Raw genomic sequence first — 26,553 nt, forward strand, 5'->3', positions numbered from 1 at the left:
GCAAATGTTTTTGTAGTGTTGAAAAATATCTGCAAACTATCAACAGAATGGGTCAGATATTATTTAGTCATTATGCCCCGATATCAGCATCATGGAATATTTAAACTGTCCATAGTAGTAAGTATAAAGGTAATATTTTGGTTATTTCTAGTCAGAATATTTCCATTTCATAGCTAATAAACATGATTTCTTTACATTTTAAACAGAGGTCATGTTTACATCCACCAAAAGAGATCCTGTGTGTCCTTGAGGTCTAACAAAACACTTACAGAAGCCATAAAGTTACCGTTCCTGGAGGTTTATTTATAATTATCCTAGAACGCCCATCCCAGTCCAGCCTGAAGTAAATTCAAAGCTGTTGTTGAACCATTTGGAGCACAGGCCTGGTTTTGAAGGGTTATAAGCGGATTTTTTTTTTTTCCCCCCTGAAGCTGCCAGAAGAAGTCAGAGATTATTCTGAACACACAGAATTATTTATTTTTTCGCGCCTAATTTTCTCCTAATGCAAAAATGAGCCTGCAGATGACCTGTAACTGCCCCCGTTAGCTGGAGAACACAATGGGTCCACATCATGCAGTCTTACGCATTTCAAGCTTTCAAGTCTAATAACAATATCACTGAAAATGAAGACTCAACACTTTATCTTCTCAGGAAATATTCAGGTGCCTGGCAAAAAAGCAATAAAGCCATTTTATGATCTCAAAATAGCCCTGCCTGAGAGTAACGGGCAAAAACTCATTACTGTTTCTTTTTCCTAGTTCTTCGGTAGAAAAACAGCCAATTCAAAGAGCAAAACACATAAAACTACACTAACTTGCTTAATGTCCAAGTTTATGGCTTTAAAAAAAGAGACAAACTCTGTATTGTTGGATTTGAAATCGCATTGGCTACATGATACATCAGTCATCTGGGGGCTGGTGTGTAACTGGCTAAGAAGAGAGGAGAGAGAAGAGAGAGTGGGTCACTTGTCTACAAGATCACTCATTGGATGTTGTAGGATCCAGGGTGGGCGCGTAAGCTTGGTTTTGTTAGTCTACTGATGTACTTTATGATCTCTTTCTGTGTTCGTGACAGCTTATGAATGTACTTTTAATTCAGGTCACATTGATTTCTGGATCACAGCAGGAGGTCAGTGCAGAGAGGAGAGATGAGAAGAGCCCAATACTTTCATCTCTGGGTTGCTTGCTAATAGTCTTCTTCTATGCCTTCCTTGGCACACTGCTGCAGGTCTTGCGTTAGCTCCAAAAAAAAAAAAAAAAACAGAAAGGGGAACCCTTTCATAAAGACATTACTCCGGAGTGCTGTTAGCGGTCAAAGACTCCATAAAAGATGTTTAAACCTGCAACAACAGGGTTTTTTGGGCCTCGTTGGAGCAGCAGAAAGAAGTTGTAAACTTTATAGCACACTGCTTTACACGATGAAACAACATTATTCATTTGGAGGCAGATTTCCATTGCCATGTCTATTTTAGCTTCGTTTTAGTCTCCAAAGGTCCCGACTCTTTAGCTGCTTGATGCTCTGCGATGCTTACAATCTAGTTGCTAAATGGTGCTATGAGAGTGGAGTTATGGGTTGGACGGCATACGCCGCGCTGTGAGGCAGAGGTGAGCTGCATCATGTATCAACATACAGGAAACAAGATTTTAGTTTGCATTATTTTATTTTTTTTAGCAACTGTTATATTTCATTACATTACAAATTCAGTGTAAATCACTTATAACTACAAAACTCTACATCACTATACATATCATGAAGCTTCTGTTGAGATTACAATGTCACAATCTGAAGTCATAATTCAGTGGTTCCTTATTTCATTATGATTGAACTAACTGAGCCTTCAGACTTGTGTAGTTACTGTTTACTGTCACACTCACCCGATGTTGGGCGGAGTTTTGGTTCATGTAGTAGACGTTTTTTCTTCTACTAATGTAGCTCAATCTCATTAAATAAAAATAGACTATTAGTAAAGCTGGATTAAATTTAATGAGAAGCAAGATATTCATTTCACATTTGGATCTTTAAAGGCAATTTTGTTAAGTGCACATTTAGCGAGGACGGTCCCACGCAAATAGCTGAAGTTAACTGAATTACTGCTGGAACTGAAGACACGACAAAAACTTTTCTTTTTTACAGTATTTGTACATTTTATGATTACAGTGAAAGTTAATTTCACAGGAGAGAGTTCATTATGAATTAGTGCTAAATGTCACTAGGTAATTTTTTTCGTGCGTGTTTCCTTTTGAGAGGCAAGGCGTACTACGAACAAACACACACACACGAATCATGAATGGTTTGCGGCTGAATAGTCAAGTAAAATTACTTCCTTTCACCTCAATAAAATTTCCTTGAACTGCGACGGAATACGTGGCGAGGTCGAGGAAAGATGTGAAGGAGAACTCATGACGAATCAAAGCTCACTTCTACATTCACGTTCTCCTGTGTGCTGTGACAGGAGAGCAAAGGAAACAATACAATGACTAAACAATGGATGACTTTGGTAAAGTTCCTTACCGTGGAGCCAATGTTTGCTTTCGTCATGTTTCTGCAACATGACTTCAACTCGGCAACTCGCATTTCAAAATTTTAGAGGGGATTTGAGACTTGAGAGGGCATTCATGTTTAATTTCCCAATCGGGAAAATGTTTTTCCGATAATTCTGACAGCACATCAGCACACAGTTAGACTACGCTTTGTAATTTTTAAGGGGAAATGATATTTACTTGGTCTGCCATGGTCACTTTAAATGTTCAGGCTGAATGGTGGGACGGCATCATTTCCTTTTCCTTTTGTAAAGGACTATTCAACTGCAACCAGGGACATGAAAAGTAAAGAGGCGGTGAGAGCTGCTTGACGCTTGAGTTCCTGGAGTCATCCGATTGGTTGGCTGAGGAGCTCAAAGCCTGGCGTGGTCCTTCAGGATGACCTCCAGCTTCTGACTCAGCATGATGTTCCCTCTAACCTTCAGCTTGCCAGAGAAGAATGCCTAGCAAAACAACAAAGACACAGTTGAGTAATTTTTTCCCCCACCAAAGTCTCCCCTGATTTCGCGCTGGTTGGCTGTTTGTTGTTTTCAAGTACACAGGGAGTAAAACGGGGCCAAGACGCCCGTGGCTAACACTTCATACAAATGAAACAGCAACACGCCAGGTCCTGGGCCTCGGGGAACATGTGACTATGGTTGCTCTGGCAGCAGAACAATGAACTAATATTCATATTCATGAGGTTCAGAGCCGAGAGGCGCAGCAGAAAAAGTCTCTTTATTGGGTGAACCGAAGCACCGAAGATGTGCAGCGCTTTCCTCGGCTGAAATCAATCACGGGATGGCGGTTATGTCAACCCCAGATGACAGTTAGCAGTGTCCCTTTAACTCTACCAACTAATCTTCCTCCAGTTGCTCCTTTCATCAACAGAGCGGCTGGAAAAGACCCCGCCTGAGGGATCTTCTCAACCCTTCAGCAGTGTACTGACACACACACACACACACACACACACACACACACACACACACACACACACACACACACACACACACACACACAGGCCTCAGATCAATATCAAGCGCTCCAGAAAGCATAGAAATTCTGTACAGTGATGGCCACTCCCTGTGACAGATGAGATGCTACAGACATAACAAGTAGCGTCGATTGATTGCCCACGCTGAGTGCTTTGTGATCTTTGCTTGATAGATCACCGCCTTCCATTTTTTTTCTGACAAGACGGGATCAAGGGGGAAGTTATTACGGATTGAATGGCTCTTCAAAGGCACTTTCACTTTAATTAAAGTGAGCAGTGATTTTAGCACTGGAAGAAATTCGGGATTTCAAATGTTTGGTTTTTTGCAGAAGCACTGAGATATACTGAGACAGTAAAAGTCTGGCTTTCACACGGATACACATGCAGGGAAGAAGCCCTTCACAGTGTGTCGTGTAAACAACCTTTTTGCTCAAAACATGCTACATCAATTCACAAATGCAAATTAGTGTGGAATCTCTCAAGTCGTTTCCTAGAGGGGTTTCATGTGAAACAGACTTTTTGCGATATCTGAAGCGTAAATTCAATCGCCAGAAGTAAAAAGCTGATGTGTTATAAATGAACTACATCGCTGCTGCATGTCTTCAACTCAACACAACAACTACTAGCAAGCTAGGTGCCGCCCAGACAGGACACTGGAGGGAGGCACCAGTTAACACGGTCAATTGTTATTTCCCTCTTTATTTATTTCTTCTTCATATTCATTAACACTACTGTACATATACCAGAATCAGCCAAGAGGCTACTTTTCATCTGGAGTTCCTAACCAGGTGAAAAGTTGGCAACTTAAACCAAGAAATTATTTGACACAACAATCATGATATAATATATGTTGTTCGCTTTAAAAGACAAAGACATGGGCAGCAATAAAAGCAGAGCAGCAACAAAGTAAACACAAGCACAGAAAGCACAGCGAGGATAGTTACCGGGCTACATCAACAGAGATTCATGTCCGACTTCTTGTGTGTTACCTTCTGAGGGTTGAGCTTCCCCTGCACGACCTCCATAAAGTTTTCATCTGACACTGTGATGGTCACATCCGCCTTCCCGCTGTAAGGGCCTTGGTGCAAGGACCCGCTGCCGTTTTTCAGATCAATGGCTAAAAGCGGACAGAGACAGAAGATGGAATGACTCACCAACACTTAGACGAGCGACTCTCTGGGTTTGTTGGTGTTCGGAGTTATTACACAGACATTAACTGTGTTTTTGTCCTAGTCTTAATGGTGTATTTGACAGCTTGTTAGCAGCATGTCAACCTGGATCAGCTTAGCGTTAGACACTAAAGCAAGCAGAAATATTATAATCTAACATGGACAGAAGGTTCATGGTATTATTTCAAAAATCATTTGTATTAGAATCAATCTTCTTTCAGTGAGTTCGAGAGATGACGCACAGAACTATCTTCGAACAGGATTCTGTCCCCTCTTCTCCCCCGTCAGAAGTTCAAATTTTAATTAATCCCATGTGTATGTGACATACCGTAAACAGCCTCTCAGCTCCTCACATGGCTGAGCACTTTATCCAATCCTTGTGTCCTCTTGCTTTTATCACATGAACCATTAATTATATTCTGTATTGCGTGAGCAGTACCAGCACTTTTAACCTCTCTGACCGTCTTTATCATTTTATTGCCTTACTGCAAAAATAATATCATTTTGTGGGTCACAATCAACCGACATCGCGTTTTACGTCCAGTGCACTTACTCCACTCTGCAACGTTCTTCCCATCTTTGGTGATCTCCCAGCCGAACACAGCGTTCACTTTCTTGACCAGCTCCGGGCCCAAGTCTTTGATGCGACGGCTGATCTCTGCGAACACCAGCTCACTCTGAAGGCCTCCTCCCTGCACAAAGGAAGTAGAAATAAAAGTTGCTCCATGAATTTGATAATAGGAAAAAACAGGAGGATTGTTGTTTGAACAGACTGACATACTTGAGTGAGATTTTCTGGAGAAAGCTCTGATGTGCCGTGTAAATCCACGTAGGCCCCAGCCAGCACGACGGCATCCGTCTCCTTCACCTGGATCAAAGAGAAGAGAGACACATGCAGAACTATCACAAAAGAACAGAGAACAGCGCCGACATGACAAAGTCAGACTCTGATTGAAATCCACGCGAACACAAAGGACTGACTTTGCACTGGATGTGAATTCTGTTGCCTTCCTTCCACATCTCAGTCTGAAGCGACTGACCCGGCATCACCGGCTTCACAAAGCGAACCTGACAGAAAGAGACAGGAGAGTAAGAAGGGACGCTGGAGTCTTTAATGACATTATTTTGTAACACTGAACCAGACCTGATCAATGCTAAATAACTTCTGAGGCACTGAAGCCAAATAGATTTCAGGCTAAGAAATATCGCTATTGTGCAAGCGTTGCAAGAATATTTCTTTTTCATCCTAGACCTCTCTTCCTTTTTCCTTTTAACTTTGGCTGAATGAGAAGTTACATTTGTAAATATCCTCTTAGCTGCAGACATTTGAGTAAATTAGTTGTTCTAACCTGGTGATTTCCAAATGTTCATGTGTTGTTGTGTTTTTCTGAATTTTGTTTTTCAGAGTTGACACACCTATATTCCAGTTCCTCTCTGGTTGTGGGCAAATTAATTCATGAAAAAATGTCAGTAATGAGTAAAAACACAATTTTTCACATTGCGGAGTTCGAGTCCTACTGTGAGGTGTAATGTCTTTATTGTTTCTAAATAGGGATCTCAAATCAAGTAGAAAATATTAGCAAGTCTGTCAAACTGTGATGTAAATAAAGAGGGAATCATTAGATATAAACTGTAAACCTATCACGTTGCAGTTACAGCCACTTCTTTTTAAACTCTCATACTATATATGAAGCTAAATGAAAAAACGTTTCATGTGTGAATTACTTTGTCATGTGTCAAGCCGAGTGAATTTTTTTTTTTACATGTGTCGCTCCGAGTGAAAATAAGAAGTTGAAAAATGATAATGTGTTTCATGTGTGATCTTTTTTTTTTTTTTTTTTTACATGTGTCGAGCCACGTTGAAACTTTTTTTTCCCATGTGTCAACCCGAATGAAGAAATAATTTTTCATGTGTCAGGCCGAGTGAAACATTTATTTGTTATTTGTCAAGCTGAGTGAAAAGCTTTTTTTTTTCATGTGTCAAGCCAACTGAAAAACTTTCATTTTTCATGTTATTTTTCACTTTGAAGGAAAAAATTTAAAAAGAGTACAAAGTAAAAATCCTGGCTAAATGAAGGTTATCACTATATTGACATGTATGATTCCAGTTTTTAACTGGAAAACATGCCGTCTTCACTTAAAGGCTATTTTTGCAGAGTACAGAGGACTAATACCTTGAGGCATAATACAAAAAAATCATGTTAAGGCAAATTGGTCGATGATTGCAATGCAAGGCGGTCTGTGGGGGGTAACAGTGGAATAGAGAGAATGATTTACAGGAGGTGGTGTTGCACTGTCAGGTGCAATAAAGGATGCTAAAGCAATTTGCATAAAGACCCTTGGGTAAGATATAAACTGCTGTGCAAAAAATAAATCATTCAATCTCAGGAAATTTTAAAAGACTTTAGCTGAATTGATCAACAGTGATGATGTTCAATAGAATACTCACATTGCAAATCAAATTTTGCGACTTCAAAATTTTAGATAACTCTCACTCTAAATGCATTCACATTATCAGATGATAAATACAAAATAAAACAAGAGTTTTGTTCCCTGTTGGGACAAAGACAGACTACCTGTACATGACTTGAACAACAGGTCTAAATTACTTGTAAATTCCTTCGTATCTAATTAAAAAATGTAAATACAAGAAAATCGATGAATGCAACAAATACTCTGAGATCACTTGAAAGAGAAACCTGTTCATGCAGGTGGTTCTTTTGCACGAGGCCCCAATGACTTGTGAAATGTTTGACAGGGTTTTAATCACAGGTAACACTTGCCTTGATAGCCTTGAATCTGGAAGGGTCGTTGTCTGCGAACTGCTTGAGGACGTGTCTCGCAGCAAAGCCGAAAGAACACAGTCCGTGCAGGATGGGAGCCTTGAAGCCTGACCAAAGAGCATTTTTGAGTACACCCCGTTTAAGTATAAATGAGATCAAAACACATCATTTGACCTTAAATCCCAGGGAAAAAAGTCTGAGTCCAGACGAGAATGAGTGAAGACATTTCTGATGGAAAAGGACATCCATCGAGACTCGGTAGAAGTGTGGACTCTCACCTCCCATGGCAGCAAAGCTCGGGTCTATATGCAGCGGGTTCCAGTCTCCACTCAGACGGTACAAGGCTGCCTGTAACCCCAGGGGAAACGGAAATTGTTTAGATCTATATCTAATTCATAAACCCCTGAACTTCTCATACACACACGTGGGATGAAATTTAATTATCATGAAGGCGATTTAAGAGATACCTAAAATAAGAATGTCTTTGAAGTGATAGTCATTTAAATTGCTCAGGGGGTTTATTTTTTCTATTCCCAATTCTTCTTTTTTTTATTTTCTGCTGCATCATAAAGTCAGTGTTCTTTTTTTAAAAACTTCTGCCGCATCTTCACATTTTGTCTAAAATCTTATTTCACAGGCACGGAACAATACGTCCTATTTTCACCCACATATTAGCAGTGCTGCTAATTTATTCTGCAACCAAACCCACACAGACGCACTCACTTGGTCTCTTGTGGTGGAATCAATCACCACAGCATCTGGTGCCCGTTTAGGTGGAGGCACAGGAGCCTGAAGAGAAGAAAACAGACATAAAAAAAAAATCAACTATGATGCAGCATAAAGTCTTATTTTGGTTCAGTGACTCAAATATACATACACAAAGTACGTACTTTGGCTTTCTCAGAAGTTCTCCTCCCTCCGAACCCTCCAGCTCCGACCACAAACACTGAAAACTGGTTGTAGCAGACCAGCTCGTCGCCGCTGTAGGTGTTCACTGTAAAGCAGCAACGACGTGTCATTCAAACTAGATCTGTGGTGAAAGTATTCTCCATATATTATCTCAGTATCTAACCTAATAATACCCCTGCACTTAAAGGGATATTCCAGTGTAAATTTAATCCATGGTCTAACACACCGTGAAACTGTGTTAGACTCCCTCTCGAGAGATAAAGCTAGCTAACGTAGTTTTAGCATCCTCAGAAACGACCGCATGACAACATTACATTGCAGTAAATGGGTCTAAATATAAAACCGCCATCAAAAAGCCACAAATAATTTATATTTTCCGACAAATACGGCAACTGTTTGATGCCTCGAAATATGTGCTGGGACCCTATTTCTAATGTTGCTGAAGTTTGGTGCTGTTCTGAGCATTATTTGTGGCTTTTTGATGGCATTTTTATATTTGGACCCATTTACTGCAGTGTATTGTTGTCGTGCGGTCGTTTCAGGGGATGCTAAAACTACGTTAGCTAGCGGTCTGCAAACTTTATCTCTCGAGAGGGAGTCTAACACAGTTTCACGGTGTATCAGACCATGGATTAAACTTACACCGGAATATCCCTTTAACAAAAGTGACTTAATCATACACTTTGAATCACACTCAACATAATTCCACATATCATGACATTACCCACTATAGAGAAACAGAAAACACCTGCTTCAGCCTCATTTCCTCATTACAGCAAATGTATAGTTCAATCAGAGCAGGAACAACAGCCACATATAAGCCAGCTGTGAGGAAACAATTAGCTGCTGTCAGCAGGAATCAAATCCAGACTGCCGTCAACCTGCCGGCTACTTTATTTCATTAGATCAATTCAAAACATAAGCAGACATAAAGACACTTCAAGCTGCTTCTGCAGAGTGTTACAGTGACATGTCGTCTCACCCAGAAATAACTTTCATGCTGTGAGGATAACAGAGGCTGACTGGTTTAGTTTAGTGTGTATAAAGAAATTACATTGTGTTTCCCTGCGGTGAATCCTCGGGGAACCTCGGGTCCCATGTTATTTGTTTTAAGTCGGATTAATTATAGATCAGAGTGGTTCTTATATCATTTATCTCTCTAGAATTGTCAAGTGGAAATATGAACCATTTTCAGTCCATTATTTCAATCCCTGCAGACACAGGCTGAATTAATAAAAGTAAATTTACAGCCTGAGAGGCAACTTGCGTGAAAAGAAACATTGAACTGATGAAAATAAGAGAGTATGGAATAAATATGATATGATAACATTTGTAAAACTCACCATCCAAGAGGATGACGGCTCCAGATCCTTTGTCTAACACGTCTGCAATAGTGGCCTCAGAGGTGAGTTTACCTGAAAACACATTTCACACGTTTAAATTCGACTTTTATAATGTTTTTGAATTCAGTCCTGTATCTACCTAATATTACTTAACAAGCTCTGTACTTAATATTATGTCTGCACTTAAATGTAATGCTTATGAGACTTTCTAGATTAAAATATGGATAAAATGAAATTAGACCAAATGTTTGAGAATTAGCTTTTTATCTGGTGATTGCATTCACCCTTGGAAAAACAAAAAAACAAAACAAAATTAAAGCTGCAAGCAGCGTTGAACGGGCCCTCGCAGTCCACGCGCGTCGGGGCGTGCTGCCGTCGATGCATGCTGCCGTCGGGGCTTGCTGCCGTCGGGGCTTGCTGCCGTCGATGCATGCTGCCGTCGGGGCATGCTCGAGCAACACTTTCCGCTGAGGAAGTCGTTGCTTCATAATTCGATGGACTGCTATTGCCGGTCTGAAATGATGTACGCTGAAGTCAGAAAAACTGTGTGAACTACTGCATGATTGCCCGGACAAAGACTGAGTCGATGCCAGGTCAGAGAAGAACTGATTAACTGATTGGATGTGAGATGTCACCTGCTGCATGATGAAATCTGAAGAAGAGGATGAAATTGCAGCTCAAGGGGGGGTTTCACGAGTACAGTGTTCGACCCTATAGACGGCTAAACAGCATGATAGCTTTATATACTGACTGTTAACCACAGTACATATTTCGACCTTTAAACTGTAACGAGCATGGTCACAATCCCAAGAAACAGACTGAGTTGAAAAATCGGCATTAAAAACGAAATATTCATCATTAAGTCCTCACAATCCAAATGTAGCTGCAGTGCAAGCAAAGTGCAGCTAACTACTACTGAGACACAGGCTATGTGTAAACTGCAATAGTGATCAAATTATCCATAACTACAAGCAGAAACCACTTACATTTCCTCAAGAATGCACACATCATTAGGGAAACACACAGAAAGTCCATGCAGCTCCACACGGTCTGCTCACTGACTGGTCTGCTGCATTTTAGTGTGACTGAGCATGTCCTGACTCTTTGCACCAGTAGAGGGAGCTGTTGGACCTTTACCTGTAGAGCTTTCTTACAGTTTCTGTGACTGAGCATGTCCTGACTCTTTGCACCAGTAGAGGGAGCTGTTGGACCTTTACCTGTAGAGCTATCTTACAGTTTCTGTGGCTGCACATATGCTGGAGCACTAGCAGAGGCAAAGTAGGAAATGTCCACACAAGAAGAAATGGGAAAACGCCTCCCAAACTCCATTATTACTATAAAGATATGTATTATGATTATATCTATATATCACATAAAATGTCAAAACAAATCTCCAAACATTTATCATTAGTAATATTATCTTTTTAACACTTACAGATCAAGTAAAATGAATACTGTTACAAACATTGTATTGACATGTAGTGGTCAGATGAAAACAACAGCACTGCACATTAAACTTCCAATGTTATATGGTTCTTAAGGTTTCATGAAACTGAAAAGAATACAGGAGAAAAGGTGGGTTGTTTTGCTCCGCTGCCTTAGAAGCAGAACAATGTTGACAATTAGTAGTGACATATTAAACCTGTGAAGAAACTGTTCAGGTGTTTTCAGTTGTACTTTTTATACATACATTTAGCACTTTTCTTCTTGAAAGATGCAAATTTCTCAGTGATTTTGTGGTTTAAGTTGTGGATGTCTTTGATACGTTTCTTCTCCATACAGAGCATGGCAACTGCATTAAGAAGATATTATCTTCCTGAGGAAGGTCTTGATTCTCTTCAGTGTTGAGAAGCACCGCTCAGATTCAGCTGTAGTCATAGAAGTTGTGATGAGGATGTTTAGCAGAGCCACAGTCTCTGAAAAGGTTTCCTGACGATTGCACTCTGTGACCAGCTGGTACAGAGCCACAGCTCCACTACGGTTTTTGAACTCATCATTGCTGTAGATGTGAGACAGTTCAGTTTTCAGCTTGTTCTTGTTAAGCAGTGGGTAAGCCTCCATGGTGGTGTTCAGCACTGTTTCAGGGAACTGACTTTTGTACTGTTTGAATTTGTCACCCTGCAGCAGTGTCACAAACCACAAAAAGCCAAAAGTGTAAGTCCTACATCTGAAATAAGACTATCGGCTGAAAGCCAACAAGATTTCCTACATTTCCCTGTATATATTGTCTATGTGAAGTAAAAGACGTGGGATCCAAATCAAGCTGAAGAGAACTTTTTCTCCAGTTCTTCCATCTGCTCTCCACTGTAGCTATGATGTAACGCACTCTAGCTCACCCAATACACACCCATTATAAAATCAGAAGACGGCCTAAAAATCCTTAAAACTAAAACTGTGATGATTTGAAAACCGTAAAAGATTTTCAAAAACTGATTACATGCCCAATAGTTTGAGGTCTTCTGACTCTCTTAAAGTTGGAATGGAGTGTCTATGAGGGACAAGAAAAGGATGAAGGTCGATGAGTTTTGAAGAAGACTTTAAGATTTCCCCACTTTATCCCATTGAAACTAATTAGACTGCGACCAGAGCGCCATCTATTGGCCGATTTGCACCAAATTTTACACAAAGCCTCATCATGCCATACCACACAATGAAGACCATTTATGTGATAATCAGACAGCATTTTGTAAAGATATGCAAGATTGTCTGTTTTCAACACAATATGCAGGAATTTGTCATTTTATATTTCGGGCAGTTCATGGACTATCAAAATTCTTTTGATAACTTTTTGTCAGGAGGGTCTCCAGATGCTACATGCAAAGTTTGGTGCAAATTGGTCAAATTCTCTAGGAGGAGTTCGAAAAAGTACGTTTTTCATTTGTCGCGATTTTGCAAACGGAAAGTTACTGCAAAAGTGGGCGTGGCCTACACCAAATAATTCATCTGAATGGAGGGAACACATCGGCATGAGGTTTAATAATATGCAACATATTAAGTGGGAGTTATGAGCCAAAAATGCTTTTAAATTGAAAATAGCGCCACCTGGTGGTCATTTTCGGTGTGTGAGTCACAGGGGCCATTCTATAGCACCTCTATGAATTTCATTTCCATAAGTGTTATGGTGTGGGCACAGGGCCAATTATACAATTAAAGTGACGCCAGAGCGCCACCTAGTGGTGGATCGGTAAACCCTTTGTCAGATGTCCTCAGGAGGGCACTGACAATAAATGTACCAAGTTTCGTCTTATTCCGATGCACCGTTGTGGAGATATAAAATACATCAATTTAAAGAGCGCCACCTTGTGGTCATCGCCTAAAATTTTGCACAGGGCCTCAGGGGCTCATGGGGAAGTAGTATCCTGAGTTTCATGTCATTAGACCACACCAATGTGGAGATATGCAACACTTCCTGTTTGTAACCAAATCTGCAGGAAGTTGTTATTTAATAACTTCAAAATTATTTATCTTAATTAGAATCCTTTAATAACTTTTTGTCAGGAGGGTCCAGAGATGCTGTGTGCTAAGTTTCGTGCAAATCGGTGAAATCGCCTGGGAGGAGTTCGAAAAAGTAGGTTTTCGACATTTTGCGACGTAGCGAAAAAAAACGGTAGGCGGAAATGGGCGTGGCCTATACCACGAGATTCAGCACAATCCACTGAACGTGTCGATGTAAGGTTTTTGAATGTGCGACAAAGTATATGGGAGTTATTAGCCAAAACACGCTTTCCTTAATAACAGCGCCACCTAGTGGTGGAAATTCAGGACGACAATAGATTACAAAATTTTTCGCCAGGTGTGACTTATATTCCAAGTTTGGTGAGTTTTGGGGTATGTTCAGGCAGTGAAAAATGCGATCATTTTGGACAAAGGAAAAAAAAAAGAAGAAGAAGAAGAATTAAAGCTGCAAGCAGCGTTGAACGGGCCCTCGCAGTCCACGCGCGTCGGGGCGTGCTGCCGTCGATGCATGCTGCCGTCGGGGCTTGCTGCCGTCGGGGCTTGCTGCCGTCGATGCATGCTGCCGTCGGGGCTTGCTGCCGTCGGTGCATGCTCGTGCAACACCTTCCGCTGAGGAAGTCGTTGCTTCATAATTCGATGGACTGCTATTGCCGGTCTGAAATGATGTACGCTAAAGTCAGAAAAACTGTGTGAACTACTGCATGATTGCCCGGACAAAGACTGAGTCGATGCCAGGTCAGAGAAGAACTGATTAACTGATGGGATGTGAGATGTCACCTGCTGCATGATGAAATCTGAAGAAGAGGATGAAATTGCAGCTCAAGGGGGGGTTTCACGAGTACAGTGTTCGACCCTATAGAAGGCTAAACAGCATGATAGCTTTATATACTGACTGTTAACCACAGTACATATTTCGACCTTTAAACTGTAATGAGCATGGTCACAATCCCAAGAAACAGACTGAGTTGAAAAATCGGCATTAAAAACGAAATATTCATCATTAAGTCCTCACAATCCAAATGTAGCTGCAGTGCAAGCAAAGTGCAGCTAACTACTACTGAGACACAGGCTATGTGTAAACTGCAATAGTGATCAAATTATCCATAACTACAAGCAGAAACCACGTACATTTCCTCAAGAATGCACACATCATTAGGGAAACCCACAGAAAGTCCATGCAGCTCCACACGGTCTACTCACTGACTGGTCTGCTGCATTTTAGTGTGACTGAGCATGTCCTGACTCTTTGCACCAGTAGAGGGAGCTGTTGGACCTTTACCTGTAGAGCTTTCTTACAGTTTCTGTGACTGAGCATGTCCTGACTCTTTGCACCAGTAGAGGGAGCTGTTGGACCTTTACCTGTAGAGCTATCTTACAGTTTCTGTGGCTGCACATATGCTGGAGCACTAGCAGAGGCAAAGTAGGAAATGTCCACACAAGAAGAAATGGGAAAACGCCTCCCAAACTCCATTATTACTATAAAGATATGTATTATGATTATATCTATATATCACATAAAATGTCAAAACAAATCTCCAAACATTTATCATTAGTAATATTATCTTTTTAACACTTACAGATCAAGTAAAATGAATACTGTTACAAACATTGTATTGACATGTAGTGGTCAGATGAAAACAACAGCACTGCACATTAAACTTCCAATGTTATATGGATCTTAAGGTTTCATGAAACTGAAAAGAATACAGGAGAAAAGGTGGGTTGTTTTGCTCCGCTGCCTTAGAAGCAGAACAATGTTGACAATTAGTAGTAACATATTACACAAATCAGAAGACGGCCTAAAAATCCTTAAAACTAAAACTGTGATGATTTGAAAACCGTAAAAGATTTTCAAAAACTGATTACATGCCCAATAGTTTGAGGTCTTCTGACTCTTTAAAAGTTGGAATGGAGTGACTAGCTCAAAGTATAAGGGACAAGAAAAGGATGAAGGTCAATGAGTTTTGAAGAGGACTTGAAGATCCCATTGACACTGATTAGACTGCGACCAGAGCGCCATCTATTGGCCGATTTGCACCAAATTTTACACAAAGCCTCATCATGCCATACCACACAATGAAGAGTATTTATGTGATAATCAGACAGTATTTTGTAAAGATATGCAAGATTGTCTGTTTTCAACACAATATGCAGGAATTTGTCATTTTATATTTCGGGCAGTTTATGGACTATCAAAATTCTTTTGATAACTTTTTGTCAGGAGGGTCTACAGATGCTACATGCAAAGTTTGGTGCAAATTGGTCAAATTCTCTAGGAGGAGTTCGAAAAAGTAGGTTTTTCATTTGTCGCGATTTTGCAAATGGAAAGTTAGCGCGAAAGTGGGCGTGGCCTACACCAAACAATTCAGCTGAATTCAGGGAATACATAGATATGAAGATTAATAATGTGCAACATATTAAGTGGGAGTTATGAGTGAAAAAGTCTTTTGCGTTGAAAATAGCGCCACCTGGTGGTCATTTTCGGTGAGTGAGTCACAGGGGCCATTCTATAGCACCTCTATGAATTTCATTTCCATAAGTGTTATGGTGTGGGCACAGGGCCAATTATACAATTAAAGTGACGCCAGAGCGCCACCTAGTGGTGGATCGGTAAACCCTTTGTCAGATGTCCTCAGGAGGGCACTGACAATAAATGTACCAAGTTTCGTCTTATTCCGATGCACCGTTGTGGAGATATAAAATACATCAATTAAAAGAGCGCCACCTTGTGGTCATCGCCTAAAATTTTGCACAGGGCCTCAGGGGCTCATGGGGAAGTAGTATCCTGAGTTTCATGTCATTTTATCTGACTACTGTGGAAATATCCAACACTTCCTGTTTTGAGCCAAATCTGCAGGAATTTGTTATTTAATAACTTCAAAATTATTTATTTTAATTAGAATCCTTTAATAACTTTTTGTCAAGAGGGTCCAGAGATGCTGTGTGCCAAGTTTCGTGCAAATCGGTGAAATCCCCTGGGAGGAGTTCGAAAAAGTAGGTTTTCGACATTTTGCGACGTAGCGAAAAAAAACGGTAGGCGGAAATGGGCGTGGCCTATACCACGAGATTCAGCACAATCCACTGAACGCGTCGATGTAAGGTTTTTAAATGTGCGACAAAGTTTATGGGAGTTATTAGCCAAAACGCGCTTTCCTTAATAACAGCGCCACCTAGTGGTGGAAATTCAGGACGACAATAGATTATAAAATTTTTCGCCAGGTATGACTTATATTCCAAGTTTGGTGAGTTTTTGGGTATGTTCAGGCAGTGAAAAATGCGATCCTTTTGTGAGAAGAAAAATAATAATAATAAAAAACATTTCAATTACAATAGGGACCTTGCAGGTTCCCTGCTCGGGCCCTAATAATAATCATTACAATTTCAATAGGGACCTCGCAGGTTCCCTGCTCGGGCCCTAAAAAACACAAAAAGTGGTGCTCATCAGTAAATATTATCTTGCTGAACAAGGTGTGTAAGTATCGTAAATTTGTGTTTGCCACAGAGCTTATTTTCTACAATAATCCAAAATCCAATTAAAACGTCACACAGGCTTTTTGTCGAGGGAACCAGGACAATGCTAACTTAGTTAGCCTACAAAAATACATCATCCCTGCCGCTCTCTATACATGAGAGGTACAGAGTGGGGACAGATTGGCTCATTTGGAGCCATTTAATCAGTATGGATTTGGTATTATAGTATAAATAATCCTACAGTTAAAAATCTATCATGGCTTAACAGGTAAACTTATTGGAGGCATTGTAAAAAAAAAAAAATGGGCTGACATTAAAATCAGTGAGGCAGTAAAGTAACTGTTATTGTACTTATTATAACGTCAAATCTAATTACCTTTAGTACTTTCATTTTATATGGTGTAATAGCAGAGAGGGAAATACCTGAGGTTGGTAAAGGTCTGTATAGCTCCAGATACTGCTCTCCATGCAATACCTGACACAAAATATTAGAACAGCTGTGATATATAAGCATCATCCCAATGTGTTAAAGCCTCATTAGCATGAGCAATGTGTGTATTAACATTGTTCTTCTTGTGTGAAAGACCGTGAGATGTACCTTATAGATGCAATCATGCAGATATACACACAAACACATTCATACACACAGAAACAGACAAGTATGTTATTTAACCTGTGTAAAATCTATGTTGAGGCCAGGGATTGAGCTCAGCCCGCCATCCATCATGGCTGCCTGGGAGGGAATGACCCCAAAGGTAGGGAGGCAGCTAAAGTCTTGATGGCCTTCATACAGGAACCTACATGAAAATGTTAGTGTTACTGAACTGTGAAAAATCACTCTGTTATAGGAAACACAGCGGCATGGGCCGAGGTTTGTAAGCCTGGATAGAGTTTTTTTCCTCCATGCAGGTGAAAGTAGATTATCAGTCGATCTTTTCTTGCAGTTCAATTTCACACAGGTTGACTTTTCAGACCCCTCAGGGCAGTCGCAGTCATTGGCACAAACAAATAAATAAATACACACCTGAGATGATCTGGGTCCTTGGTGGACATGCCGACCCCCAACGCATACAGGATACACTGGGTGTGGGTGAAGCTGAACGTGGTCGGTGGTAGTTTTTGTCCCACTGCTTCAGCCTGAGCGTAGTGTAGAAATTAGAATGTCAACTTTTAATAATGAAATCATACTCTGGGAAAAAAAATTAAAAGATGTTCTGCAATTTAGACGGAAAATTCAAATGTAATTTTAAGGGTTTGCAGAAAAGTAATAACGTTCACACTATGGTAGATTAGCTCCACAAATCAAACCCTGAATACAAATGCTCAAATAAACACTCATAAAGTCAGAGTGAATGAATCAATCTGACCATATCATATAGGTTGGGCTTAGACACTAACAGAGTAAATAATCAATCAATCTTTGTTATGTGAGCACCTTTATAAACCGTTATAGAGAGCTTTTTAGTTGTGCTGGCAGTGTGGCTGTAAGGTAATGTCAGTCAGTCGGTCTGAGAGTAGTTTAAGTGCCACCACTAAGTTAAAGATTACCGTTTTCTATGAAATATCTCAAATCTACTTAATAATTTGGCACTAAGCATTAAGATCATAGCACCACAGTGTCTAAATACCATGGATGTCTTAAAAATGTGCATTATGTAAGAATTGGCCACCTACAGGGAGTAGCTGGTTAGCATGCTAACTTCAGTAGATGGCTGAAATAAAATTCATAGACATAATATCATAAATCTTTACTGTTATTTCATCACAGACTGCAACTTAAAAAAAATTGGTTTTAACCAAGATTCTTACATACTGCACCTTTAAGTAAGAGTAAGTCTAGCTTGGCCGCAGACTCTTAAAATGGTTAGAAAATTATTAAAAAAAGAGTCAAACCAGTGACAGAAACACACAAAAACAATTCAGAATCATGAAGTGATTTACAAAAAAAATTATAACCGATGTTTGTAGGAAAAGAATATGATAAAAAAAGACAAACATAAGGATAGCAAATAAATTCAAATACAGGTCGGAAGCAAATTACAATCAATACAGCAGCAAAGCGCCTGTTTAATTTAATCTGTAATCATCATCAGTCATTAGTTTGAGGACCTGTGGGATCTCACAGAGTTAAAAGGAATCAGCAGTTGAGGAGAGATCCCCTGTGGCTGCAGTGGGCCGAGCTTTGCAACTAATCAGCACAATTTTTAAACAGATCCTGAACTTGACTCATGGCCAGAGATAGAGCGTTGTTCAAATTTGTGTGTGCACTTCTGTTAACGAGCAGCCTGAAAATGGACTGAAGCTCCTCGCAGTAATTAAGTGTTAATTTCACAGAGTCACAAATGCCTTTTAAACTTCACGAAGGTGGAGTCCCGACTTGTATTGTAAATGTTTTAAAAGCCTCATCAGTCCCAGCCCAAGATCCTTCTACAATTATAAATTAAATATTAATGTTCATCTGACTTTGATATCCGCCAAAATTCTTTTGGTCTTTTTTTTTTTTTTTTTTTTATCTGGCAGGGCTGTTGCCAGGAGTTCAAAAAGACTGAAGTCATGGGTTAAAGTGGCCTCAACCCTCCTTTTTCCATCTTCAGATTTTTAAGAGTGTCCAAATCTTTAACGGACATAAATGATTTTTTTATTTTGTGGTGTGAATGAATGTCGGTCTAAATGCTAAAACACTTCTGATTGGGTGCAAGATAATAACTTCAGAGCTTCTGTAAAATGCTGTTTCCTGCTGCAGGAAATTAGATTCAGATTAAGACGTAAATAAATAATTTTTCTTTCTTATTTTATTACTCATTTCATTGGATATAAATTAATCACATTTTATTAAGTAGAGTTTAAAAATACACAAAGCAACCTAATAAGTTTGAACTGCAGAATGTGACGGTTGCTAAAATCTTAAGATTTCTAGAAAAACGACATCTCAGTGCTCTCAGTAGTAGCTACAGTCCAGTATGTGTCCTATATCGATATTGATTGTTTATTATTGTATTGATTTTACAGGATGTAACAAAAAGAAACTTTATTAAGTGTTTGGGTCAACTGAGCAGGAAGGAGGAAGATGATTCCTCTCGAGCTTTCAGGAATATTAAATCCATCACTACGAGCATCAGTTCAGCGGGTGCTTTAATGTCAAGTAGGATTATTAAATCAGATGAATGATCTAGAGAGAGCTATTTCTGACCCTCAAATCTCACTGAGTCATATTCAAATATCCTGTGATATATCTGTGACAACACTGCAGTCATTGTAGTCTTGCAGTTACTCATTTATCATACAAATAGCAGCAGCACTGAGCTATTGTTTAAGACAATATTGCGTGGCTGAATGCTGTGATTCACACTCAGCACAACACCACCTCTCAGCTGGTTGAGAGTCACTGTAAAGCATCGCCTATTTTTGTTTTTATTCATTCAAATGCAGATGACGAAAACACTGTGATCTGAATCATTCAACATATCTGTTTTGGGGATTTGAAGAGCTAGAATAAACATTTTAAGGAAACATTTGCCTCCTTCTTTTGCAATACAATAAACAATTTAGTTGATATTTTGTAAGTAAACATGTTACTTAATAGGGATGCAACTAAATATTATTCTAATAATCCTGTCAATTATTTTCCCATTAATGATAGTTTGGTTTATCATATGCAAGATCATGAAAAATGTCAATAACAATTTCCTAAAGCTGAAGAAGACCTCATCCCACTGCTTTTTTTACCCACCAGTAGTCCAAAAAATACGATGTTTATAAAAAAAAGGACACAGAAAAGCAGCAAATCCTTGCAATTCAGAGGCTGAAACTAAGTATTGTTAGTTAATTCTGCTTGAAAATTAATACATTTAAGGCAGCCAATAATTTTTTTTTAATGACTAAGAAGCTAATATAAGTAACTGTTGCCACAAGAAAAAACATCTTTATGACACAGAAGCACACGTGAGCGCAGAGCACATTTGATGCAATATTTTGCTCAATTATGACATAAAACGATATTCAAGATTATTAGACGTGAAATAAAATGTGCTGCACAGCACAGTGTGCCATTATTTCAGCAACCAACAACAGATGTGTGTAGCACTGCACAAATATACAAAGTCCACACTCACACATGAACACACACACACACACACACACACACACACAAAGCCAGTCAGCTGAGGACACGATGGTGATGTTTGTCTTGAGGCTACACTGCAAATCTCCAGTCCAGACAGCGTTACACACACGCAAAGCCTTGTTTTCTATAACTTGTGGGGACATTGAATACTTACATTTATTTCCTGGAAACTTACCCTTACACCAAACATAACCACTGCTAACCTGACCATAACCCTAACCTTAACCTTAAGTCTTCACCCTAAAACCCAAGGATTTACATCATGAGATCCAGCATTTTAGTCTCCACAAAGCTGTAGGACCTCACACCATGAGGGACTCCACGTGGGACCCCACAAATACAGAAAAAAAAGACCTTGCACACACATTTGTGCAGCTATCCTTGTGAGGACAGTTCAATGACTTCAATTCGCTGAGGACAGCATATCCCTTAGTAACCTCAATAATGACGTGCTGCCCCATCAGGACCAGGCATCTGTCCCCAAGAGGACTACAGTTTGAACAAGTTTTCCTTCTTTAGGCTCAAGGTTAGTCTCTTTCAGAGCAAATTCCCCTCTTCATTTCCTAAGGATGACTGGTCATCCTCTGTCTCTCCTCTCCATGATTTTCTAGGCTTCAGACTCTTACCGATCAATAAGACAGGCAGACTGTTTCCTATTTGTGTGTACTACATGATCTGTGGATCATGCCATGTAAATTAGGCCAAGCACAGTTTGTTGTTCAGAATCCTTTCATATGTAAAGATGAGTGATGACCTTATTTTGCCACTTAGTGAGGTCTTGTGGGTCTGCAGGTGTAATAATCCTCAGGGTCTGGCATTACACAGTGTTCCCACCTGTAATGTCTATGCCTATTCTCCTGGATCAAGCTTCAACAATAAATGCTTCAGAATAAGACATCCAAGTCTCTTGAACCATCTTCACTAATGAATTCAGTTCTCAAGAAGTCCTTCACATGCTGATTCTGACAACAAAAACACTTTCAAACACACACGCACGGCTGAATGAAACGCAGTGTAGAGGTCATGCAGGACAGAGCGTACAGCATTTAACATTTTAGGTATTGAATCATGAGGTTTTTAATGGCTAGTGATTAGCCTAGTGACAGGCTAGTGATTAATGACTCAAAGGATAAAGGTTAACATGAGCTAGTTGGTGGGAAAATTACAGCCTAAGCTTGTGAAAACATCGGTGGTACCCCGTACACTGGGATTTTACAAAAAAGACACTATCTGTAGAGCACTGTGTTAATTTACAGCTAATAAAACTGATAATTTCTTACTGCTGTCGCTTTACATTAAAAGCATTTAATTGGTGAAATTCAAGTTGACTTAATATGAAGTAGGCTCTTCATTGAAAATGCAAACTTTTCCCAACAGATCAGGGTTGGAAATATATACAATTAAATTACCAAAATATTTCCATACACACACATTAATTCTTTCTTTTAAGGTTTTATTAGTTGCATTTTTTTCACTTTTTCTGACAACTTGATACCTTGCTGTTTGACACAGTAGGTCACCAGCTGGCATCAAAGCTGGGACATTATGGTTGTATGTTGAGCATCATTACAATAAGGATGCCCCCACTGTGCATTATTTTGAGTAATAATATCCGATACTGATAAGCAAACAGACAAATGTAGCACCAGTCCCCACACTGTTCTAAACAAAGCAGTCATTCTGATTAACGTTATATTTATTAAATATGTTTAATCAGCCATCTCTTTAATATGGTGCCAACACAAATCAGACAGTTTCAGTAATCATACAAATACAGATTAATCTGTTGATGTAGCCATTACAATATGCAGTCACTACTGCATGCTACAACTAGCTTAACAGAAAGCAGGACCTGTGTCTATGGATAATTATTTCATGTGATACACTTGTGGCTCAATGTTTTATTCAAGCAGCTCAGCCATGTGTGAGCTGTAACCAGTTCACTTTCTGTGACTTAATGAATGGGAACACAGTGAAGTTGAGGAGCAACCATCCAGGGAGCCGTCACCGCACTATTGTAAGCACCGACATCTTTTATACGTTGCATTTGAAAAGCTAATCTGAGCTGGCTGCTTGTCATCAGCGCCAACATTTCATATCAACAGGAGATGTCAAAGTATTTATATTCGGTGTAGGAGCTTTGCAAAGACGGGTTTTAATGTCCTCGACTAAATACAGAGTGGTAGTATTAAAGAGTCATGATTTACTATGTTTGAAACAGTCTGAGATTGTACAGCTCCGCACTTTTAAAAGTCATTATCAACTAGGCCTGGGCGATAAACCGAAAATGTACCTATACCGAAATTTACGACGATAACCGACGTCATTTTGGCCATGTCGGTATATTCGGTGTCATAGGCATAACATCCACTAGGGACAGGGGACATGTTAGGTCCACTTGACTAATCTACCCCGGCGTATACCGATGTGCTTATTTTACATCAATTTGATGGCAAACTCCGCCCGCTGATGCAACACCAGCTATGCCAGGTTAGTAATCAAGTGAACCCACTCTCGCTGTGAGTTGAGGACAGTTTGTGTAACGATGCTGCATACAAAGGCTGCAACAGGCCACTGTCTTCGGCCGGCCGGTCCATTGATCAAACATTTGTGTTTTGTTTTTTATTCACTCAAAATAATGACTGTATTTCCAGCTAGAAAACGCGCATCTCCTCCCTCCATTGTTGTTTGCATTTGTGTGTCTGCGTGGTCTGACACGTGAGTGTCCTCATGCTGGAAAACGTGACTTCTCGCGTACGTGACGTCACTCCCCGAGACGCAAGAAGAAAGCAAAAATATATATTTTTTACTAAGGAAAATGACAAAACTAGTAACGCGTTACCGGCATCACTGACTGTGTAGCTTAAGTGCAACATGGAGCATGAAGATGTAAAGAAAAAAATTAAAACAGTAGAATTAACTTTGAGCAAGTTTGGAGGAAAGTCGGAGGTGTGGACCCATTTTAAAGAAGTCGTGGGCCGTGATAATAACATTTGTCGGCTTTGTCGAGTGCATTAAGTGCGGCACTTGTTGCATTATTCATTAAGATTTCTGTAGTTCAAACAACTCGCAATTGTAGTCGAGAATGTCAGTTATAACAGCCCACGTATTAAACAGTTGTCGGGTTTAAATCGGTCTTGGGCTCATAATTACATTCAATGTGTCAGGCCGGGCTCGGACACAACGTGCACGGGCTCGGGTTGGGCTTGATTATAAGCTCTACTCGGGTCCAGCCGCGACTTTACTGAGGTTCACCCAGTGTGAGCAGCAGGAGGACGGTTAGCTCACCTCCCAGAACATGGCACTGAATCGCTGGAAACTAATGTAGTGACTGTCATCAAATTACTTAGCATAAATATATTAATACAAAATAATTGCAGTTCTTTCAATATCTTCCATGACATGTGACCCAGTGACTCCAGCAGCAGATTGTATTAGTAAACTGGATGAATGAGACACAGCTATGCTTATTGTACTTTAGTGCTTCCTCTATTTTATATGAATATTAATATGCAGAAATCTTGATTTTTTTTCTCAATAGCTTCCATGTCATGTGACCCTCTGACTTCTGAAACAGATTCTGTGTCTATCAAAAATATATAATGATAAAGAAAATAGTGGTAAAAAAGTTCTCTAATGCTCAAGAGGTTAACATATTATTAAGCAGCAATGTCAACTTCTCTACTATTTTGTCTCATGTCTTAGATTCTGATTCTGAAGTCCTCAAAATGTTTATTTATTTACATCCAACCTCTTCCACCACCTGCAGTACAACCACGTGATTCAATTCGAAGAAATAAAAAAAGCGAGAAGCGAGAAGCTTAGAATTTGTTTATAAGGGTTAAAAGTAATCTGTGCTTTTCAGCTGTTCAATCGTGTGCCTATCAGTTGTTCTTAACTACTAAATAAATAATATAAATCTTAACGACAATGTAGTTTTACAGTCCTTTAAAGTGGCATTTCTATAAATACACAGGATTTTTTTTCCTTTTTTTTAGGTGCGGGGGGGGGGTGTGTTACTTATCGTTCATTTATCGTTATCGAGGTGAGTTGCTCAATATATCGTGATATTGATTTGAGGCCATATCGCCCAGCCCTATTATCAACCAACCATTAAAGTCACTACTATGGTCATAGTAGGAGGAATCATATGAGGAAATGAGGCAGAGGATAACAGGGATGTGACGTAACAGCAGTGAAAAAAAAGGTTAAGAGCTGCAGAAGCCAGGATATAATAAAGAAATAAAATAAAAATGAGGAGGAGGACAGTGGAAGAGGATAAGTCAGATAGAGTGAATAAAGAATGGAGGAGAAAAGAGGCAAAGCCAAGGTCACAACGTTTACTTGAACACAATCCCTTTCTTTGTGTATAAGTGTTTCTGCAATACCTGTTTTGTGGATTTGAATACAACTCACTCATTTTAATTACGTTAAGGCTCAGATTTATGCTAAATTAAGGCTGTGACCACTTTGAGTGACTGCTAGCCGTTTAGCGGTCAAGCTAGCATTCAGTAACGACACTTCATTCAGCAAACTGAAATACATTCTATGGGATGGATGATATGACCTAAAATTATTTATTCACATTTTATAAGTCCTTCAACCACTATCCAACTATAATTCCTAATAGGATAAGTAATTACATAGAATACTACGCAGACAAGTGCCAGAAAATGGACAGATAGCCTTCGCTAAAGCTAACCCATTTAATTTAACAGAATATCACAATATTTGCTGCCATATGAATATTTGTTGCCATATGCAATATTTTTCACCATACTGTTACAACATCTTCAGAGGCAACCAGCATCGATATTACAGAGGTTACCACAGATTCATTGGCCTGTTGTAGCACCATGCACAAAGCACTTTAACATACAGGTTTGCTGAATTCAAATTATTTTTGAAGACTTTTCAAAACCTGCAAATACCCTGTACAGTCATGTACAGAAGGGGGAAAAAGCAGTAATAACCATCTCTACTCACAGGATTGATTGCTGAAGTCACAGAGGCTGCAGCAGCTGTTGGATTCGCATTGACTTCTCCCTCTGAGTCCAACTGAGACAGCACATTCATACATGACTGGAAAGACTCTACACAAGGGGAGAGATGACAGATGAGTGTCAAAACACCAGAACAAGACGCCGAAGGCGACAGATAAAATAATCAATCATCAGTGCCACTCATTACAACTTAGGAGTGCAAATTTCTGATGCCACACAACACAAACAAAGACATACAAATATCGTATGCCTCTGTAAGAAAGGTAATCCACCCATCATCTGACTTTAGAAAGGTAACGATTTTACACACATGCTGCTCTGCTGCACATTAGTTAATGTAAGGCTGAGAAAACTACTTTCCTCAAGGAAAAGGAAAGACATTTTCAAACACACATTTGTCTGAAGATTAAAACCACCTTTTTGTCGGTACTCAAAATATGACGCTGCTGTTAAGATGGGCATGAAGAGTGGAAACAATCACTCTGTCTAAAAGTAAGAAAATCTGCCAAACAGCGATTCTAAATTTCACTAATTATGTGTAGTAGTTTGATTAATCTGCACAAAAGCAAAAGTAAAAAAAAACAAACAAATGCCATTTTATGAGGGAATGTGTGTGAGCGGCATCAATCTTTTAATCCAACCCTAAGAAATTTACTAAGCCATCAAACATACTCCTGTGTCTTTCTTATATTCCGTGTTTAATGAAAATGGCGTGTTTTAAATGGTTTCACTGTTGCTATTAGCCAACATTTTCAGCTGAACTAAATTTTGGTTGTTTTATTA

At 39.6% G+C, this 26,553-nt stretch overlaps 1 protein-coding gene across 2 annotated transcripts in view; it reads right to left on the reverse strand.

Annotated features, from left to right (window-relative positions):
• Positions 1–1,641: 1,641 nt before the first annotated feature.
• Positions 1,642–26,553, reverse strand: part of hsd17b4 (hydroxysteroid (17-beta) dehydrogenase 4) — a 39,658-nt gene continuing 14,746 nt past the window's right edge. For both annotated transcript variants that reach the window (XM_030416173.1, XM_030416171.1), the window contains exons 12-25: positions 25,754–25,860; positions 17,669–17,781; positions 17,318–17,441; positions 17,068–17,119; positions 9,718–9,789; positions 8,356–8,459; positions 8,189–8,254; positions 7,744–7,813; positions 7,466–7,572; positions 5,664–5,750; positions 5,464–5,550; positions 5,236–5,374; positions 4,503–4,630; positions 1,642–2,983 (exon numbers count right to left, since the gene is read on the reverse strand). In XM_030416173.1, coding sequence (XP_030272033.1) covers positions 2,894–2,983; positions 4,503–4,630; positions 5,236–5,374; positions 5,464–5,550; positions 5,664–5,750; positions 7,466–7,572; positions 7,744–7,813; positions 8,189–8,254; positions 8,356–8,459; positions 9,718–9,789; positions 17,068–17,119; positions 17,318–17,441; positions 17,669–17,781; positions 25,754–25,860 — 1,346 coding nt within the window. In that variant the 3' untranslated portion in view covers positions 1,642–2,893. The remainder of the gene's footprint in view (positions 2,984–4,502; positions 4,631–5,235; positions 5,375–5,463; positions 5,551–5,663; positions 5,751–7,465; positions 7,573–7,743; positions 7,814–8,188; positions 8,255–8,355; positions 8,460–9,717; positions 9,790–17,067; positions 17,120–17,317; positions 17,442–17,668; positions 17,782–25,753; positions 25,861–26,553) is intronic.

This window comes from Sparus aurata, chromosome 5, assembly GCF_900880675.1.
Source record: "Sparus aurata chromosome 5, fSpaAur1.1, whole genome shotgun sequence".
Lineage (NCBI taxonomy): Eukaryota > Metazoa > Chordata > Actinopteri > Spariformes > Sparidae > Sparus > Sparus aurata.